Here is a 21530-nt window from a genome sequence, read left to right as displayed (position 1 = left end):
GTCTTCCTTACATCCCAACCCATCCTGGGTAGAAAAGCTCCTGCACCAGGGAGGAAATACAAGAGCAAGCAAGCAAACTCCCACAGCAGCAGAAGTTTTTGTTAAGAAAATAGGACTTTATTCTCAAAGTAGCAGCAACCACGTGAATTTATTTTTATCAGTCAGAATTCTGAGGGACTCTTTGTCTCTGTCAAATTGAATTATTATGCTGCTTGTAAAACAGTAGCATTTTGATTTTGTTAACAAGGTTTTTAATTTATTTTTTAATAAAAAATTGTGGGGACTATAGTGATGTAATGTGTAGATAACTAGCTTTCTGCTAATGTAAATCACAATTTTGTAGTGAATATTTTACAAAAACACTTATACCTTCATATACAATAGTAGTGAAGTGTTGGTTAAACAAAAAACCATATTCACAAGTCATTTATTTTTCCTGAAATGTGCTATTAATTATTGCATGTTTTATGGGATTAGATTCACATTTTCCCACAAAACTTTGACATCCACATGCACCATGTTGGCTTCATTTTGTTCTTTACTTGGTAGCCACTGAAACTGTTCTTGGAATTATCCCCCATTTCCTCAGTATTCCCAGGAGCTTGTCTTCTGCTTTTCTTCCAATGAGGAGAGATATAGGAGATAAATAAGAGACAAACACTTTTAAGCTGCCCATTTCAGTGAAGTTGTTTATGGACTTGAGCCTTCAAATGCGCTCTTGGAAACTTTCTTAATGACATAAAAGAAATGATTAATATTTCAGTATACTTCAGTGTGCTAGTTACATATGCATAACTTTTTTTGCTTTCTACTGGTACTTTATTATTGTCTCTATAGATTTCATATCTGTTATGATTTAGCCAGTGGTTGTCTTCTTGAGTGGTAAAATATCTTTTTAAATGCAACTCACAGACATTGCTAACCAAGTTTGCTTCATTTAGACTAATTGACAGGAAATTTTCCATACAGATATTTACTTATTAATGCAAATATTTAATTGAGATTTCATTAAAAAAACCTAAAATACTCCACTGAAGTCAAGTGAAGAAGTCAAGAATTCTTGGTTTTGGATTCTCTTTTTTCTTTTTCTTAATGCACTTCGGATTTTGTCATTAAATGAGTTCTTCTGCCTCCTAAAGATTTTTTTTCCTGAGGCACAGGAAAATTTAAAAAGTCTGTGTCTTCTTTGAAAGTACTTCTGCCTTTATAGGAACAAAGGGGGCATAAAAACTATAAACTCCAAAATATGGTTTGTTTACATCCAACATCATAACTGGAACCATGTTTAGATATAAAAAACAAAGCACTTGAGCAATTGCAGACCAAAGTCCATCCCAGAGAGGGATTTATCAGTAGCCAAAGCCATGAGGGAACAGTATTTTGTTAGCAAGGATGCTGAGCAGGGTCAGGAATTCTCTGCACAGAGATCTGAGTGTGCAGGGAAGTGACCCTCAGGGGATGGCACAGCTGAACCACACATTCCACCTGCTGCAAATCTTGGGGAAGCAGCAGGAAAATATATATTAAAAAAACCCAAAGAAATAAAGATCTGTCTGTTTGTCTTATGCAATGAAAAGATTCATAGACTAAAATCACAAATATGCAACTCCTGATCAAACTTGTGGCCCCTGGAAATTGCTGTTTTGAAACTCAGGTTTTGATCTGATGCTTTGTTCTGCTGCAGGGAAAAGGGTAAATAGAGAGCATGCCTTTCAGAAAGGAACAACAATGAATAACTGCATTAATGGAAATAAATCTGAAAGAGAAGCTACGCATGTGACGAAATTAAAATCAGCTGCTACAGCACCCTAAGCTCCTGCCTAATCTGCTTTCTGTACCCACAGCAGCCTGGGCTTTTCTGTGCTGGACTGGAGTCTGTGGCAGAGACACACCAAAACGTTTGTATGTGTCAGAATAAAGGATTTGTTCTCTCCTTATCACTTTATCAGGAACCCCTACAAAAAGATGAATTGCGTATTTTGCAAAGTTGTGATTATTAGTTAGATTGTGATGGACAGTACAAATTAAAACCACCCTCTGATTGTGGGGATTTAATAAAGGATTGCTTTTTTCAGTTTTTAACTCCTTTGACTGGCAGAAGCAATGAATAGCTCAACAAATAATATCTCCAGGTCATAGAAATATTGTTTTCGTTCTCAATACCTAAAATTGTGGGTTTCTACTTGGAATGAAACAAATTTATTTAGAACTTTCTTGTTACTTCAGCTCTGGAGTAGAACTTGAAATGCATCATGGAATAAATGAAATGTAACACCAAAGTTTGTGTTTTTCACTATTTGTCAGTTGAGTTTGATATAATGAAATCTTCGTTTTTCTTACACATTTTTAATAGTTGAGTGAAGCATGTTTCTAAAACTGACAAATTGCATGCAACAAATGTTCTATCTGAAGCAGATCACTTTTGCTAAAGGAAAAGGCAAAATCTGATTTTCTTTGTCCTGGGGAAAAAAAAAAAAGTGTTGGGACCATTGTATGAAATGATAAGGACAGGACATGCAAAGGGGCAGTTTGCTTGCATAAAATTGATGCCCTGAGTGTTATCAGCATGTCACCCAGCAGCTGCCACTCTGTGTGCTGGGCCAGGCATTCACTGTGACAGTTCTGAGCTGGGGACAAAGTTTGGGTTCTCTGTGCATGTGTAATTCCATAGCATTTCTGTCACACTGTGTAAGCAAAAATAATGAGCTGACTGAGGAGTGTGTGGGGATCTGTGCCACAAATGACAGTTCAGGGCATTCTGCTCTTTTTGGTAATTTTGGCCTTGTCTTGAATGTCATTTATTGCTCTTTTACTTAAATGCATTATCACACTTGAATTTTGGGGAGTTTTTTCTATTGCTATATAGGGAGATAAGTGTAATGTGTTATAAAAGATTTTCCCTGTGCATATACTGAAAATATGTACTTTCCTTTTAAGACTCTTCAGAGGTGGTATTGTTTTGTCACTGAGTCTGTAGAACTGCTTGCAGAATTCAGATTTGTTTTAAACAGTCACAACCCCTGCATTACCTTCAGAAACAAACCCACTGGGAAAAGACAACTCAAGTTAAGATGAAATAATAGAAAATGTAATTTATGACAGGCTGTGAATGCACTGTGATCAGAGCAGAGCTGCTGCAGGCTGGAGGGTCTGAGGAGCACCTGAGGCTGTGCCCCTGCTCCACTCAGGGTCACACCATGGCCTGGGCTGCCTTTGGGATCCCTCAGCACAGAACTGAGCTCACATCAGGGCAGGCAAAACTTTCATGGGTAGAAATTATTGCTAGGAGGAATCCAAGGGGACCTGGAGGAGGGTGCAATGCAGATTTGTGTCTCTCCTCTGCACTTTGCATGGGTTGGGACAATTGGTTTTTACTGTTGACATGAAAGGAGCAGTGATGTAGGAAGAAAGGCAACATGCTTGTTTTGTCCTTTCCCCTCTAAATGTAGAATATGTCAAGGGAAATATAGGAAAGTTTTTAATGGAAAGAGTGATAAAGCTCTAGGCTGGCTGCCCAGAGGAGGTGGTGGAGTCCCCATCCCTGGGTGTGTTTAACAAAGCCTGGATGTGGCCCTGGGTGCCAGGGTTTAGCTGAGGGGCTGGGGTATGGATTGGATCCTGAAGATCTCTTCCAACCTGGTCATTCTGTGAATAACAGAGAATGAGACAGTGTAAGGTTTAAAACCTCAAATGCTGGGGATACACAAGGTGGGAGAGGTTGGCGCAAGGTACCCGGAGCTTCAGGGGTTGTGAAGAGGTGGGATGGGATTATGGGCTCACATCTTCCTGGGGTGGGCACTTTTGGGAAGGGCTGGAAGCCTTCTGAAAGCAAAGGTCAGGCTCTGACATAAAAGCACATTGAGTTGGAGTCATATTTCTGGAAGCACTGGCTGTGTGAGTGATTTATGAGACTTTTAATGGGATCTATGGTGCCATTCTGGTTCAAGATAATGCTCAGGTAAGCCAATAACAGCACTATTGGGGTGATGAGAGAAATAAATAAACAACAACAAAAAAAGCAGTGGCCCAATGTCTGGTTGAAAATGGATAGAAAAGTAATTTATGTATAAATCAAAAGCCATGTTTTATTTTTATTTCTTATATTACTGGAAATAAGTTCACAATGATTTTTTTTTATTATTTTAAAGTGCAGTAACAATGTCAATATTTTAAGTCTGGACAGTTGTCTGTCTTGTTGGTGAGGTCACATATAATGAATAACAGTCTTCTCCTCAAAGGTTACTATTCTTATATTGAAAATATGTAATAAATGGGTGAAAAAAAGAAAAGGACAGAGAGGGAGAAAGGGAGGATGAGGTAATGTTTACATGGGATACATTTATTATTGTCTGTTGGCAGCATTGGTAGGCAGGAAGGGTTTTATTTGTTTGTTTTTCTCAGATGACTTTTGTAGGTGCTGAGCAGTGGTTTCAGAGTTTTGCAGGAGTGCCAGCCTGCTGATGGTGTGATGATCCCTCTGCTAGGGGGAAAGGAAAAGATGAAGAAAAATCTCAATGTCCTTAATAAAAGAAGAATTTTTTTCTTTCCTTAGCAACCCTAAAAAAGAGGCTTTTTTATCTAGTAAAGTACATGATAGGGTTTTATTTCCAAAATACTGTGTGAAGAAATGAGGTGTATGTTTACTAACGGTGCAGGTCGTATTTTTAATATTGAGAATATTTTTAGATTGTCTAAGTTGTAATTCTCAAGCTGGATTTGAAATGGACTCAGTATGCAGATTTTAATTATATTAAAAGCAAGTTCTATTTATTTTAGCAATAAAGTTGGGTATTTTTGGTTGGGTGGTTGTTTTTTTTTGGTTGGTTGGGTTGTTTTTGGGGTTTTTTTGTTGGGTTTTTTTTTGGGGGTTTTTTTCCATGGTTTGAGATGAAGACAAAGACTTTTGTGCCCAATGTGAAGTGTCTGTATAACAAAATTAAATACCCTATGGTCAGTGTTAGCTTCTGATTAAAACTGAGTGTAATAATGTCCTTTGGGAATGGTTTACACCAGTGGGTCGTTGCATGTCCTGCATTTCATATTGTCTAGACCATGTATTGCTAAGAGCAACTAGACTGGGCAGCAGATAAAATTATCCTACAGAATTATGGCCTGCATGGTACCTGCAAGCACCTACAGCATGTCTGGGTCCTGTGAATCGAGAGTTTTCTGAAAAATGTTGCATTCTACAAAAAAAGTGCAGAGTGAGTTTCCTTTCCTGGGTTGCCTAACCCATTTTTTAAGAGTTGCCAGGCATAATTCACTCCTCAATTATTCCCCAAAAAGCATTTCTCAAAGCACTGTTGCTTACCCCTGGCATTAAACTGTTCAGACTTTCTCTGGAAATCATTTCCAAGTAATACTTTGCATTGTGAAAGCAACTCCATATATTTATCGGCATCTCTTTGCATGGCAATCATCTGCTGCTTAGGCTGTCTGTGGAAAAAAAAAAGCGTTTTAAGTGGTTTTATTGTTGTGTGATGATGGTTTATGGGGCTCATAAGCCATGCAGGGGGCAGTCCCAGGGAGGTGGGAGGTGGTTGGAGGAAGGGAATGTCACAGCCTGGAGCAGCCAGGCCGTGTCCCCACAGCAGCTCTCCGAGGCCACGTGCCTGAAGGGACGCCCGTTGCAGCTGAATTATGCTTTAATTTTAACAGTGGGTGACTTAACTGCTTGGAAGTAAATAACTGGGTTTGATTTACAGTCTCGCTAGATTTATAAGAAGCTGTTGAATGTGCAGCTAAAAAGAAAAAAAAAATAAGGCTGTTATAGCTATGTACCTCTATAAATCTGTCTTTATTGTTCAGCATGTACGTGGGCCACTGGGACCCCATTACAGGTTTGCAATCGCTGGGCAATGTGTTTGAGACTCAGCAATGCAGAAATTAGGAATGTTATGGTTTTCAAACCATTCTTACTTATTTCTGACATGAGATTGATGTCAGAAAATTCACCCTCTGAAAAAATCTTAACAGTCAGGATTAAAAGATAGGGCCACTCACAAGGCCCTTATTTAATTGTTTCACACTTTCTCCTTGCTCCTTTAACCCGTTGGCATCACAGCCAGCTCTGTGATGCAGGGCCCAATTACAGAAATTCCATTCATCTTACTCATTCCAGAAGCTCAATGCATTTCCTGATAGAATCATTCTACAACAAAAGGAAAAGAAGAAATATGCTTAAGAATGCTTAAGAATTTAGGGCCAGATTTTGCTACCCTGCTGTAAAATTCCTGGGAAAGGCACAGAGATATCTGGTGCATCATCACATTTCCACTGAGTGCTGTGTAAGGGAATTTGTTAGAGGAGGATGTTGCTGATGATTGTTGTTGTCATCATTGTTGTTAATATCGGTTTTTTGGATCCCCAGTGGAAGAAGGAAGTTTATGAAAGCCACGCTTTCACATTTCTCTCTCAGTACCTGCTCAATATTCCACCTCAGCCAGTGTAGAATTGTGGAATCACAGAATGGTTTGGGTTGAAAGAGACCTCGAAGATCATCTCATTGCATGAGGGACAACTCCCCCTGTCCCAGGGTGTTCCAAGCCCCATCCATCCTGGCCCTGGACACTTCCAGGGATGGGCCCCAACCCCTTCCAGCCACAACCTGCTCCAGTTCCTCAACAAATGCCCAGAATTTTTCTTTTCTGCATGTGCTGGGAAGCTGAAAGCCTGAATCTCAGAGTGCCTGAATCAACCACGTCTCCGAGAGACTTTGTGTCTTTCTGAGCCATCAGAATGCTTTCATTAAGCATTCATAATATTTAGATTATTCTTATATTTTTGAAAATTCTTTAGCTTGGAGAAGATGCTATTGTCTCAGTGTTCACATTTATAGGTTTTTAATGCGGTATATTATGCTCCAGGGTTGAAAGAAAGCCAACAATATTTTTGTCAGTAACCAAATTGATTGAAATTGAAATGCTTTTACTCCACAAAGAAAAGGAAAAGCTTTCTCTTCTTTTGAGGAACTTGAAGTCTAGATGCTTTAAAGTGCCTATTTAAATTTAGTATATTTTAGGTTCTTCATTGTGCTTCTCACAAAGAGTATCCTCGAAGGCTGATTTAATTCAGAGGAATCAGATATTTGAGGATGAGTAATTTGAAAAAGATGGATGGATATTTTTCACTTGATTTTTCATTTTTCAACTTATGTAATAATCACTCCGGACATGGCTGTTAAAGTTGAGATTTCTTGTGTGTCTGACTTATTGAATGGTGACATCTTTAATGAAAATCATATTTTTTAAGTGGCGTTGCCAACAGAATTCCAGCTTCACTTTCCCAAGGCACAGTGTCAGTACAAGGCTGTCTGGGCTGCTAATTAGGAGCATTAATGTCAAAAGAGTGGCACAGCAAAGGCAGTGATGCTGCAGGGTTTCACAGCTTGTCATTTATGTGTTTTAACTCTTCTTACCTGCTCTCACCATCACTGGCTATTGGAGGAAAAAAAAAGGAGACTTGGTGTTCCTTGTCTTGTTCCAAATGTGGCTTTTTACTCAGCGGAGGCAAAAAGTATTCCCAAGTGACTTTCTGCTTGTCTTTGCAATAAATTTGGTTTGTTCCCTGATAAATATATAATTTTATCTCTTTTTTTTTCTTTCTAATTAGATAATAAGTTAAACTAAGTCTGGCCATGCCAGTTTGGACATTGCATTCAGAAACGAGATATAAGGGTTATAGAAGAAAAATTAGTAATTTAAAATAAACAAAGTAATTCTTCCTTTATGATAAATTTTTGCAAAAGAAAAAAAAGCAACAAAAAAAAGGAAAACCAAAACAAACAAAACCCCACAAAACCTAAAAAGCAACCCAGCATTTCAATGTGAAAAGCAGAGATTGTTTTAAGCACTTTCAAATGTATATATTTTAAATATATATGAATATGGGGAAAATCTAAATATGAACTCAATACTGATTTATTTATGCATATATGAGGCAGTTTTCATTGCAGTAATGTCCAGACTAAAGAAAAATTGACTATGAAAGGCAATAGAACCTAAGTCTATCTCTTTCATCATTGACAAGAAACATATGGAGAGTTCAAGGAATATTTCAAATTTTAATTACATTTCATCCAAAATCATTCCCCAGTTCACTCAGAAGTTTCTCAAAAACAGTCCAACAATTGCAGAATTCCACTGAGTAATTTGCTCAGATCAGTTCTTACATTAAAAATAAGGAATGTTTATACTGAAGTTTTTAACAGGAAAAAGCTTGCTAATTTTTGTTTCTACATCTGGGAAAAATGAAATCTGTTAATAGAACACTGATTTTAATAGATAATGAATAGGCAGAATCCTTGATTACAGCAGTAACAGAAAACCAAGAATATGTCCCTGCTTTTGCCTCTCTTCTGCTGGAAATCTGAAGTCTTATGCTAGTCTTGATTTGAAATGGAAATAAATATAATAATTCATACAGTACAAGATATATGTGTGAAAATCAAAGTGGAAAAAGAGAGCCATTCTGTTTTTCTCTGATTTCCATAAACTATGGATTGGCCATAAGACATATATTTCCAGAACCCTTTGAAGATTTAGCCACCCTTATATGTAATTATTGTTTTCTCTAAAGGTCTAATAATGTCAGTATGTTTAAAAGACATAGGAAAAGTTCACTTCCAGACACACTTTTGCTGTGCCCACAGTCTACATAATGTCATTAAGTAGAGCAGAATTTAACCTATATGCTGTCTTAACTATTCTTTATGAAGTCCCTAAGAGGAAATCCTAGTTTTTAGAAAGTAATAAAGGAAAGATGATCACATTTGGCAGAAATGCTCCAAGGAAACTGTTATTAATATAGGAAAAGCTCTCAGAACTATATAGAAGATTGCTCAGAATAAATATGTGTGTTTTCAGGGGAAAACATTTCTTTTTAGAGACTTCTGAAACCATGCAAATGAAAGAAAAAAAGATTAATTATTTTAAAGATGTGAGTGGACCAGACATCTGCACATAGTGGGGTTTAAATATGAATCCAGAAATAGGCATGAAATGAATTCAGGAGTTTCTTGAGTACAAAAGCTTTATATATATTTTAAAAGTCCCCAGTTCAACCAGAGCCTTTCCTCAGCGATTTGCAGTGGGTGCAACTCATGTGGTAGATGGGGAGCCATTCACAGCAGCCTCATGCAGAGCTGCTGCCAAACCATGGAGATAAAATGGGATTCACACAACCCATCCTCTGCCAGCTGAGGGGATTTCTCATGGAGAATTTAATTCGGTGGGCGAGCGGACCTGGACAATTCTTTACAAACTTCTCTGGTGGGAAGGTGGATGTGTCCAAGGCAGGGGACAGGAGCAGAGACAAACCCCAGAGCAGATCAGTAGGGCCTCCAACACACAGATGCCAAATGTGCTCAGTGCCCACAGGAATTGCTGAGGACTGTGATGGGCTGGTTGGGAGGGAAGTGTTCTTTGCACAGCAGGGCTGAAGCATGAGCAGATGACACTTCAACTAATTAAAGTTGAAAAGTGGTGTGTTTATTACAGCACCGGGCACAAGTGGAACAATTTCCAAAGGCACGTGCAAGGAATCACAGGAATCTGTTAATAGAACACTGATTTTAATAGATAATGAATAGGCAGAATCCTTGATTACAGCAGTAACAGAAAACCAAGAATATGTCCCTGCTTTTGCCTCTCTTCTCTGTCTCTCTATTGATCTAAAAAAGTCTTATATATTCATATAATTCCCAAAACACCGAATACATATTCATTACCTAACCCTGCCTACCCCTGTTTAGTATTAAAATGTATTTAAATGAGTCCAAAGTTCCTTCATGCTTGTGCTGTCCCTGACCTCAAATGTGTCTTTGGTCTTCTGAGGTCAAAGTGATTCTTCACTTTTGCCTTGTAGGCAGTCTTTGGACCCCTTGGCTATAGCTCAGGTTTCAGGGCCCAGGTCCTCTTCTTTTTCACAATCAGATCCACATCCTATCCTGCTTCTTTGAACACAGTAAAGACAAACACATGATTTACATCTTAGCCTTAACTATTCCATCTGCTAATAATTAACTATCCCTTATTATTTCTACTCTTCTTGCTGTACTCTTAATTGTTTCTATCCCCTCCCCTAACTAAATCTAGCTAAACTTTTAACTCTTTCAGTTTATTTAAACCCTTGATTCAGGACATCTCTCTGCCAGTCTGTTCTTCTGAAGAAAATCACTGTGAATTAATGTGTTGCTTGTTCTGGAAACTCCGTGATAGAAGTGATGAAACATGGCATGCTCTGGAAAGAATAGCTTTACAAGGAATGGAGTTGGAATGAGCCTAAACCTCTCCAATAGCCCATGCTCGTGCTGCTGGGAGCTCCATGCCCTTCCCAAATCCTGCTGGGCAGGGAACTTGGATGAATAAGTGTTCAAACAGCTACCAGTGCTGTTTGACACAAAGTTTGTGGTGTGGTTTTGCTTCTGGATGTCTCACTTTTCCTGGAATGCTGAGCTCAGCTTTAACAACCTAATGCAAATGATTATCCCTAATATGACCTTGAAAAAATTATTCTTGGTTTCCATTAAAAAAAAACCAAGTTGTTTGGTGCAATTTATTGTGATATGTTACCAAAAACCTAAGGAAAGAACAGAGCAAACATTTTATAACTCTAAGCACTGTTATGTTAAATCCAATAACCTGCGTGTGATGTGCCTTTCACATATGTATCACTTTTCTCTCAAAATAGGTACATTCACACAATAAGAAAAAACACACCCTTCTCCAACAGGCTGCTACCTAACCTTGTTCCTTTTCACCCACTTTTCATCTACAGCAATCTTCTAGAGCGCTCATTGCAGGAATTTAATTGCTAGTTTTATTTCTACAAATGTCTGAAATTGGATCCCTTTTGTACCTTTTGTCCCATTTAAACGATATTTTCTGAAATGCTTCTGTTACACAGGAGCTTATCTGCAATTTTCAAAAGTCTCTCTGAATCAGTAAACCATACATTTTTTCATTCCACAAATCCAACTTTAGAAAATGGTAAGCGGGCACGTTGAAAATGCTTTAACTGTTACTGATTTCCAGAGGCACAGAGTTTTCTTCTGGCATTTTTGAAAGCATGTCCTAGATTTTGTTTGGAAAAAGGAAGGAGAAAAAAAAAGTGTTTTCTTCCCATTGTCTGAAATCTATCAGTGCTCACATATCTCACAGTGCATCTGACATTGGCCTTCTCTGGAGTTTGGATATTGGGCTAAATGGAGCATTTCTTTATTCTGGCTCAGCAGATCTTGGTAATAGGACCTATCAGGAACAATATTCCCTTTGAATTAAAAGGGAAATGAGTAGTGGAAGGGCAGGAATGGGAGAGGCAGAAGACAGCAGTGAACTGTGTAATGGGGTGGCCGAGGTGGGATACAGTTGGTGTTCCTGGTATTTCACTGAGTAAATCTTATTTAAGTTACCTGCACTTTGAAGGACAATAAATGAGCTTCCATGTCTGTTTTAAGTACAAGGCTCATAAGCCCTGAGTTATCATCAAAAACTCAATGAATTCAATTTTTGTTCAATCAAGTTTACTTACTATTCTCCAATGCAGCATGAATGTGATGGAAGCAACTTTTTTTTTTTTTTTTTTTTTGATTATGGAAAGCAAACTCAAAAGTCCTCCATCTGAAGGATCATAAACATACAGAAAACTAAAAGTTAAAAAAAAAACCAAACCAGCTTCTCTATGTAATGATATTTTATCATATCTGGCTTCTTTTATCATGACAGAATCTCAGCTTATGTTAGCACTATTTTGAAAGCACTGTAGTATAATAAACATATTTAAGCTTTTTAAATCAAAAATAATTGATATTGATCATTGGAAACATTTAACATGATATATTTTTCTATGAATTGCAGTGTCCTTTATTAAAGAATAACTAATTCTCTCCTATAGAGTGGTATCAATACAATACTGTCAATAAGAAGAGGAAGAAATCTTAGTTAAATAAAATTGATAAAGTTATGTTTTTTGCACTTCTCTGTACTTTTGCTTACTGTAACTAAGATGGTGTATGGGCAGGTCAGCTGATTTATAAGAAAAATGAAGAATTTAAAAGGCATTTGCAGAGGGTGGTTCCACAGGGAAAAGAACGGAGGGAGCAGCTGTGTTAGGGTGCTGTGGAGCTGCCACAGAGTCCTGAGAAGAAAACTTTGTTTTTTAGTGAACATCTCTATATTATTACAGAAAATTTACTTCAATTCTACTTCTTGTGGCAACTATCAGAAATCTGGCAGCATCCAGATACCCCAGAACTACAAGAAAAAAGTATTTAAAATGAAAATGAATGCATAGATAAGGTGGTTTTACACGTGCATATTACATTTTATTTATCCCTGTTAAGTATTTCTGGTTTGTTTTTAGTCCCCTTTAAATATAACCAACAAAGTCCCTTAAATTTTACAAATGTAAAGTTTAAAGTTTACCATTCCCAGGGTCTGGCAGACATCCTAGAACACTAAATCCAGAATCTGAGTGCCTTCAGAGCTGCCTTCCCCAGCAACCTGGTACCACCAGTGTTCCAGGTGTTCCACAGGTGCACCATCATTCAGTGGAGCTGCTTCTGAGGAAACCATAAAAAATCACAATGACAGACTTTAAAATATTTAACAGAGCTCAAAACAAATGTGCATCTTCCAAACCACTGTGGTTGCAATCAGCTACCTGTACTTAAAAGGAAACAATTCTCCCCAACCCCTATTTGTGTATTGAGAATTGGATTCCTTATTAGAAACCCTGTAATAGATGTAAAGCAGCTGGAGCCCTTTAAGTGAGAGGAGCATCTGCTGGCAGAGCAGCCAGCACTCGCTTACTTGGGTTGAAACTGCACTCCTGAGCTCTTTTTTTCTTTTTCTTTTTTCCTTTTTTTTCTTTTGGCAGATGTGCAGCAAATAGCAATGGACTGGATCACGGGGAATTTTTACTTTGTGGATCACGTCAGTGACAGGATCTTTGTCTGCAGCCAGAATGGCTCAGTGTGCGTGACCCTCATCGAGCTGGACCTGAGCAACCCCAAGGCCATAGCTCTTGATCCAACAGCAGGGTAAGGCTCTTTCTTTGCACTAAGATTTATTTCACATGAGTGTTTTAATAACTATTTTTCCTTTGCTGTAGTGAGTTACTTGCATAGTTGCTGTACTAAAGCAATAATGTGCAATGAACGTGGAGCAAATAGTTAACTGTGTTAATTGCAATAATTATTGCAGCATGTGCCTTGTGACTTCTCAAAATGGAATCAAAACTGAGAAAGCAATTTAATCCCTACTTGTCACAACATTTGCTTTTGATGTTTGCTTTTCTGTAAGTTGTGCTTCTAACTAAAGGATGCAGGAAAGGAGTTTTTGGAGGGTTTTTATGCTCTATCCCCTCATTTACAGGAATATTGGAAATGAGTGTACTGAGCTTATTTACACAAAAAAAAAAAATGAAAGAATTTTACTATTCTTTAGAGGGTCAGCTCTAATGGTAAAATTACCATTTTCTGTTCCACAGACAACTACATTCAGTGCCAGTTGGGAATTAAGCCTTGCTTAAAATACAGAGCACTAAACATCCTCCAATTTATAACATCCACCAGCTGGGAAAAGTTTTTAAGCAATAATGATGTAAAAGCATTACTAAATAGGAGTAGAAATAGGATAAATTAATTTATAACTAAATTTTGGTAATGGTTTTGAGCAAGGATTTTACCTTGGTTTTATTAGTCAGTAAGTAGTTCAGACCAAAATCCCTGATGGAATATGTCCTAAACTGCCATAAGCCCCTTCTCAACAAATACAAAAATATTTACAGTAGAACAGCTTGTCATCCATATGTGGACTTTTGTCAGTCTTTATTTAAAGCCTGAACGAATATTAAGAAGCATTATCACAATGACTTCAATTCTGACAGGAACAGCTTGCATGTAAAGTTTACAAAGAAGTTTGATAATGTGATCTTGAGTATAGCTGTATTTCTCTCTGCAGCAGATGGTAAGCTTGACTTGATCTGACTGCAGAGTGGTTTAAAAAGAAAAATAAAAATTCATGCAGAAATTGATTTTCTGCAAGTTCTGATCTGAAAGAACTTGAAGCTTTCAAATTTGCTGACAGCAGCCTTTTTTCTATGCCTTTACTTGTACATTCTTTGCTGGATTTACTGGATGAATCCAAAGCTTGTCATTAGCTAATCTTAACTGTCAGGGATGTAGGAATTGTGCCCAAGCCTTTGGTTTTGTGAGGAGGGACAGGAAAATGAGAGATTTCAATTGTTATCAGCTGGCTACAAACCATTCCTGCTCAGAGCCACCTGCTCAGTGCAAGGTGAAGAGTGGCTGCTCTGGGGAGAGGGAAGGGCTGGCCTGGAGGAAAGGTCACAATAATATTTTACACTGTTTCTTATTCTTTTTAAGCAATCTCCATTTATTTTGTGGTTAAAACACAGTGTGGAAAATTTTATCAGAGTGCATGTTTTGTAGTTCAGCAGTTATTTCATTACTGGTTTTTTTGGGCATTTTTATTAATTATCTGATGTATGTTGTTCTGTTAATTGGATACCTAACATACATTTTAACTGCTAACCCCCAATTTATATATTAATTTTGTTAGTTTTTGACTGGGTTTTGGTACAGAATGTAAACAGATAATGAAAAAGCATTCTGGCTATTTAAAAAAACATCTCTTGATCCTTTCTTTTGTCTTTTGTTTTCTGCTCTTTCTTTCTTTTAACACTTTCATGCTGATGGCTGTTGCAACTTATTTAGGTGTCAGAGTTTTAGGGTGGTACTGATCTCTTGCTAACTTGGTGGGTTTATTTTATTTTAAAAATGACAAAAGCATCCTTATTAAAACCTTCAGTGCAAGTTGAGCTCTGAATGAGTTGCTGCTTACTCAGAGGGGACCATTTCCAATTCTAAAAAATTCAGAGTGTGATCCCAAGCCTTTATGTCTGTGATAAACTTCCTGTAGTAGCACAGGGTCAAGCCCTGCTATTCTTGCATGTTCACGTCCGTGTGTTAGGAGTTCAGTTATGTCATGAACCAGAAATTCTGCTTTTATCCATGAAACAGCCCAGGCATGGTGGAAAATTTGCTCATTCCAAATGGTTCCCCTGGCTGGACTCAGGAATATCTGTTCTGAGTGTGGTTAATTTTACATGTGTGTGCCTGCAAGTTCTGTTAGATGTCTAGTGGTGATGGTTTGATATATTCTCTTGTGAGCTTACAATGGAACTGGAGCTACTGAGCCTCTTTCCTATCACACAGGGAGTGAAAGAACTTTTCAGAAAAATTTATTCTCATAAAACTGAATTTGAAATTGAGGGGGAAAAAAGATTTTGCTATTCATGCAGCTCTTGAAGAGCCACGTTTGTTATGTTTCTCTTCCAAGCACGTGACTTTGGCAGGATTTCAGCACTTTATCATTCTGAACTGTGTTTGATGTTTTGGTTATTCCAGACTAGATCTAATGCACAACCACCAGAAAAACTCCTGCTGCCCCCAGTGAGCTGGTAACTTACCCAGTTAGGGGTTTTGCAGTGCTGGTCCTCATCTCTTTCATTAACTAATTATCAATTAAGATTAGCACAGAGTGAGTATCAGACCCGTGTAAAGGAGAGCAGCATTTCCAGGGGCAGAGAATGTGCCTCCACTGGTCCCTGGGAGCCCTTCAGAGCCCAGACACAGCAGTGAAACATGGACTGAAGGAAAAGCTGGGACAAGGAGAGTAGGAAATGAAGTGGAAATTGGTAACAGAGAGGGAGGATAAATTGTTTTACAATAATATATTATCTATCAAATGCCTTTGAACTAAGATGTTTGGCTCAATATGTCTGCAGTTGATAGCTTTGATAAATTTTAATACAGGACTTCTTTTCTTCAGTGGTCAAGGAACTGAAGCAATTACTTTTGCTGGTCCATGAAATTGGTGTAAAATTGATGATGGTGCTGCTGGCTGTCAACATGAAACAAATACAAGCTGGGTTAGAATGGGTTTAGCTGAGATCCTCAGTTCAGGTCTGCTGTACTCTTGGGGAATGGTTTTTCAGAGTATTCCAGCCAGTATTCCATTGGCATATTCATGAGACTTTGATCAGCAGACATTGATGACGGGGAAGGTAACACATTTAAAACTCACAAGAGGATGGATCAGATTTAGGTTCTCTCTCAGCTCTGCCACAACCAGCTAAATGGCTCTACACAGAGCATTTTATTTTTTTTATGGCTCTGCATCTCTTTGTATTCAACAAGAAGGATGCAATGCCTGTTGTTCAAGCTCTGTGATATTTGAATGCATTCAGGAACACCAGGAATTAATATTGTGGGGTGCTAACTGTGTACATCTTCATGATTATTCTGTAAATATGTCTACTTAATTGCCTCCAGTGTTCAAGACAAATTGCTGCCTTCCACTGCACCACGATGGCCATGGGGAATGTACTGCACCATTTTACAGAGCAAAAATGCCCTGGGGCATGGGGATGTGCTGCAGATCCCACCCAACACTTCAGTCCTGCTCATACTGCTCAGACATGGAATAATATAAATACCAGGGTTTCCTAATTTCTCTTCATACCTATTTTCTGATTTTTTGGGAATGTCAGAAAATGGGGAAATGACAAGAAGAGCTGCAAATGAGGCTGCAGCCTTAGGGCTACTCCTGGTTCCAGAAATGTGCAGCTTGTACAAATGGCTGTGATGCTTTTTTTGGGATGCCAGCCACAACTTTCTACTTTATTTCCCAGGCTTGTGGAAAAAGATGAACTTCAAGGAGGTGAGGTTTGAAATGTGGAGGGTATTGATGTAGCATCCACTGACAGAACTGTTCAAACATAAGGAGAGTGTGACTAGAGGTTACACAGGGTGACATTGCAAAGAGGATGTGCAGAGCAAGGCTGGAGCATGGAAGGATGTGTGGAGCAGAGTGAGGAGCAGTAATGGACTAAGGAAATGGTTTAGATACCTCTACATGAACCTCCATAGAATCATTACAGAATTCCAGAACAGTTTGGGTTGGAAAGGACCTTAAAATTCAGTCTGTTCTGCCCCCTGTCATGGCAGGGACACCTTTGCTATCCCACCTTTGCTATCCAAGCCCTCTCCAGCCTGACCTTGGACACTTCCAGGGATGGGGCAACCACAGCTTCTCTGGGCACCCTCTGCCAGGGCCCCACCTCCTCACAGGGAATAATCTCTTCCCAAAATCCCATCTGACCCTGCCCTCCTCCAGTGTGAAGCCATTCCCTGTGTCCTGTCCCTCCATCCCTTGTCCCAGGTCCCTCTCCAGCTCTTCTGGAGCCCTTTAGGCTCTGGAAGGGGCTCTGAGCTCTCCCCAGAGCCATCCCATTTCCCCTCTGAGTGCCCCCAGCTCTCCCAGCCTGGCTCCAGAGCAGAGGGGCTCCAGCCCTGGGAGCATCTCTGTGGCCTCCAGGAGCTGCTCCAGCAGCTCCACGTCCTTGCTGTGCCGAGGATGCCAGGGCTGGAGGCAGCTCTGCAGGTGGGGTCTCACCTTGACCTCTCCACTCTGCCTGTGACCAGCCAGGACCTGGGTGGGTTTCTGGGCTGCCAGGGCACACTGGAGGCCAACACAAGAGATGCTGGATTGAGGAGGAGGAGAGGAGGAGAGGGAAGAGAAGAACCAGAGGGGATGAACAATTGAGTCATTGCTGGAGTCATTCAAACTTGTGACTGCCATTTAAAAGTTGTATTGGGAACAAAGGGGAGAAAAGACTTATAAAGAGATTTGTAAAAGGAGCAAGCTCACATTTTAATACTGCAACAGTGTGTGTCATGTAAATATTTGAATAAATCTTTTAATCGGCTTTTCTTTCTGCTATGGTCTAGAAATACAGAAAAACCCACAGGCTCCACTTATTTCTTCCACACAATATTTGTGAATGCATTCAAAAAGAGATTGTGTTATGATGATTGAAGAACAACAGCTATTAACGTGTTATGGTGTTATGTACCATTTCTTGGTAATGTTAATGAGTCAGGAAAAAACAAATAAATGCACAACAGCAAAAAAAACCAACCAAATACTCTGTTGCATTTTAAATCTGTAATAGCAATCAGTTGATACCTCTGGGATTAACAAAGGGGAACAAGGGAAAAATTAACAGCTGAAGTTGTCTACTTCATCATCTCAGAAATTTATTCCAAGGAAAAAATATAAACATTTTATTCTGTGAAAGTCCTTGCTGATTCTGAAGATGCTAAGCACAGATTTCTTCTGTGGCTCAAATCAAAGCCACAGTATGAAAATAATAATGATAATTAAAATACACCATGTCATTGTGTAAAACACAATAGGGAAATTTGCCTCAGTCTGAAATTTCAGAAGACAGCAGAAAACAAGGGGGTAAAAAGATATTTTGAAATTCAGCCTTCTGTATAAAAACAGAGTTAAACAGCAGCTTTAAGATACCATATTTGAGGGATCTGGAAGAAGAATAATAAGAAATATTTAATTATGCATTTTTAATTTTTACTTTTGAACTTATTCTACCTCTCAAATCTGGTAGAGGTAAGAGGAAGAAACTGGGGGTTGGTCATCCCCCTGTTGTGATCAGGGTGTTCAGATGCTGTTGCAAATGTTTTTTCTCAATCTGTGTTACCATGCTCGTGGGATGTTTGCTTTTCTTGGTCAGATCAAAATGCAATGCAAGGTCCACTGAGCACTTTTCACTCAAAACCAAAGGAAATGGAAAAGAATTTACACATCATGGAATGAAAAGTTTTCCTTATTAGAGAGCCATGCTCAGGAGATGGTGCCTGGGGTCTGGAGAAGCCATCCCAGAGGATGGAAAACAGCCCTTAATGAGTCAAAAAGATTGAAGGTATAAATAGAAAGAGATTTGGGCTGACAACTCAACCTGTTTGCCATCATGGGCAGACCTGTAAGCCAGCCAGAGCTGTCCTGCTTGGTGGGATTTTGGACAGAAGATGGGTGAGGTCTCTGATGGAATGCTTGATGGGACAGAACCCAAGGCCAGCCCTGAAATCCTGGATGAATAAATCCCCAACAGCCAGCAAAGAGCAATCAGCTGGTGAGGGGTGGAGAGGGACCTTCCTGAAACAAATTTATTGACAGCCATTTTGTTTTTCTTCTTTTTCTGTACCTATGTATTTCCAAAAAAAAAATAATCCAACCACAAATGCAAATTGTATTAGGCAAAATGAATAGAGCTTGCATTCAACTCATATTTTCCTGGAGGTATCAGTGAGGAGCTGAATTTTTTTGCAGGGAGGAAGAGTAGAAATTCAAAAAGGAAGGAAGGTCACATATATTTTTTTTTCTCTATTTCCTTCATTGTTATTTAAACAGGAGAGTAGTTCAGGGTAAAAATAAAACATCTGCACTTATTGTCTGCTGCCTGTTTTATTCTCTTTTTACTCTCTTGCCTCTGAGCTTTTATAGCAGCCATTGGGCTTAGGAGAGACTCTGAGTCTTAAAACTTTGGTGGTTTTTTTTTCCCTATCAGATTAGTCACAATTTTCTGCTGATCAAAGAAGATAGTTATAATCATTAAAACTCACTTTTAAACAGCCAAATCATTAGTGGTTTAATAACATGCCATTATTAAAAGAGCTCAGCTCCTTTTCTTGTCACAAAGATTTTCAAAGAGCTGTAAGATACATATAAGACTCACTCACTTCAAAAAACTTTTTAAAATGGCCTGAAAAGGAATCTTAAAAAAATTATTAAAAACCCAAAAAACAAACAAAAAAACCCCTCACACAAAAAAAACCACTAAAAACTTTATAATAACTAATCATAACTAATCATAATATGAAAGTTTTCATTAAGAATTCATATTTTGTTGCTTGTCCTCCCCCTCCACAACCTCTTTCAGGCTGTGAACAGTTGGAGAAGGTGTAATAGAGGAGCCAAAATAAGATGAGCAAAGAAAGGATACTTAATCAGACCAAAAAAAAACCCCAAAAATTTTAAAAATTATTTCAGCTTTTAAAAATTATTTCAGCTTTTTTTTTTAGTCCCTTTAGCTCAAATGCTTGCTAGAAAATTATGAAAACAAGGTTTCTTTGTCTGATCTCAGGTTTTGCAAAACTGCTTCCATTTCCGTCTTTTAATTTTAATTGTTGTAACTAAACTGAGACAGAAAACTCTTTCACCTTTGCATTTCCCCCTGGATCTTTTCTCCCTCGAAACTTCAATTCCAGTGCAGCAGCACTGGGAAACCTTGTGGCTGCTGCTCTTGGCAAGAAAAAGAAGAGATATTGTCACATGCTGAAGACATGTTTATGTTGAAGACAGGTTCTGATATGAATTAGAGCCTTGCATGAGTGGAAAAGCAGAATAACGTGTCCATTTCTGAGTGTCCTTCACAAAAAACCCAAAAAAACCCCAAATTCTAATTCATAGATCTAGGGTGATTCCAAGAAAAGGAGAGCATTTTGAGCAGAAGCTTAATTAGTGAAGAACTGGTCTCCTTCCCAAAATGAGGTGATACAACAATTCTGCATTCATGTGCAAACAGAAGATAGGAGAAATTATAGTTCTTTTTAACAGCAAACTAAAAGATAAAATTTGATTTATGGACATGCAAAGATATGAGCTTGTATGAAAAAGTCAGCTAATTCAGTTGAAAAGGGCTCAGAGTTCCTGACAAATCTAAAGGAATTAAAATACCAAGCATGTGACCTAACTGCATTAAAAAGGAACTCTTTCACAATGTCAGGTTATTGGTCTGAAGTGACAATTACAATCAAAACAATAAAAATAGAATAGGCTTGAACCTGTTTGGTACATGCATGTTCTCATGTAATGATGAGTGTTTGCTATTGTGCATACCTTTTCATTAATCAAACATTTCTGAAAATAAAGATGGATGAGTATAATTAATATTGTCTTCTTCTATACCCTGAAGGTGGGCTGTATTTGGTGCCCAATCCAAGCTGCATTCAGAGAAAAAAAAAGGTACTGATAGCAGTGACAAAGGATGTATTTTTTGATAATAATCCTTTGTGAAAGAGCTGGCAAAGTGAACATTGGCAATGTTATTAGAATAGTTCAGAACTGATGTTCTGAGACTTGGTATTATAACAATAGTGCCTGGAGAATGAAAAGCTAACTAGAGTAATACTGGTGAAGCATGAAGTAAAGTGAGCCTTTTTTCTTATGCAGCATGTGCCCAGTGATGGATTTCATATATTGCTGCTAAGAGGAACAACATTTGAGTAGTGTCAGCAAGTATTGAAAGAAATCAGTGGGAATACAATACAAAAACATTTGTGGAATTACAAGATAGCTGTGGTTTGTAAAGAGAAAAATTTAAAAAAACCCAAAAAACCAGCTTCTAAGTCAGTAAAACTTTTCTTCATTTATCCCAAGTTTGGTGCAGAGGGGCACAAAGTCAGCGTGGTGCCTCTCTTGGGGGCTTAGGTTCTCCTGGGGAGCTGAGCTGCCAAACCTCAGCATCTTCATTACCCAAACCACCTCTGCCTTCTGCTCTGGGGCTCTAAACATCAGAAGTGGCTCAGCAAACCAGGCTGGGCACAGGAGCAGCACAAATGGAACTCTGAGCTGCACTGCCTG

General features: G+C 38.5%; 1 protein-coding gene across 4 annotated transcripts in view; it reads left to right on the top strand.

The window, feature by feature from the left end:
* LRP1B (LDL receptor related protein 1B) overlaps positions 1-21530 on the top strand; it is a 637687-nt gene that overhangs the window by 355424 nt on the left and 260733 nt on the right. For all 4 annotated transcript variants that reach the window (XM_071435460.1, XM_071435459.1, XM_071435457.1 and 1 more), the window contains exon 7: positions 12877-13039. In XM_071435460.1, coding sequence (XP_071291561.1) covers positions 12877-13039 — 163 coding nt within the window. The remainder of the gene's footprint in view (positions 1-12876; positions 13040-21530) is intronic.

This window comes from Agelaius tricolor, unplaced genomic scaffold (genome assembly GCF_023055355.1).
Source record: "Agelaius tricolor isolate 1412-34295 unplaced genomic scaffold, bAgeTri1.0.p SCAF_10, whole genome shotgun sequence".
Lineage (NCBI taxonomy): Eukaryota > Metazoa > Chordata > Aves > Passeriformes > Icteridae > Agelaius > Agelaius tricolor.
Note: the sequence above shows the minus strand (reverse complement) of the source record. Positions and strands in the feature narration are given on the sequence as shown.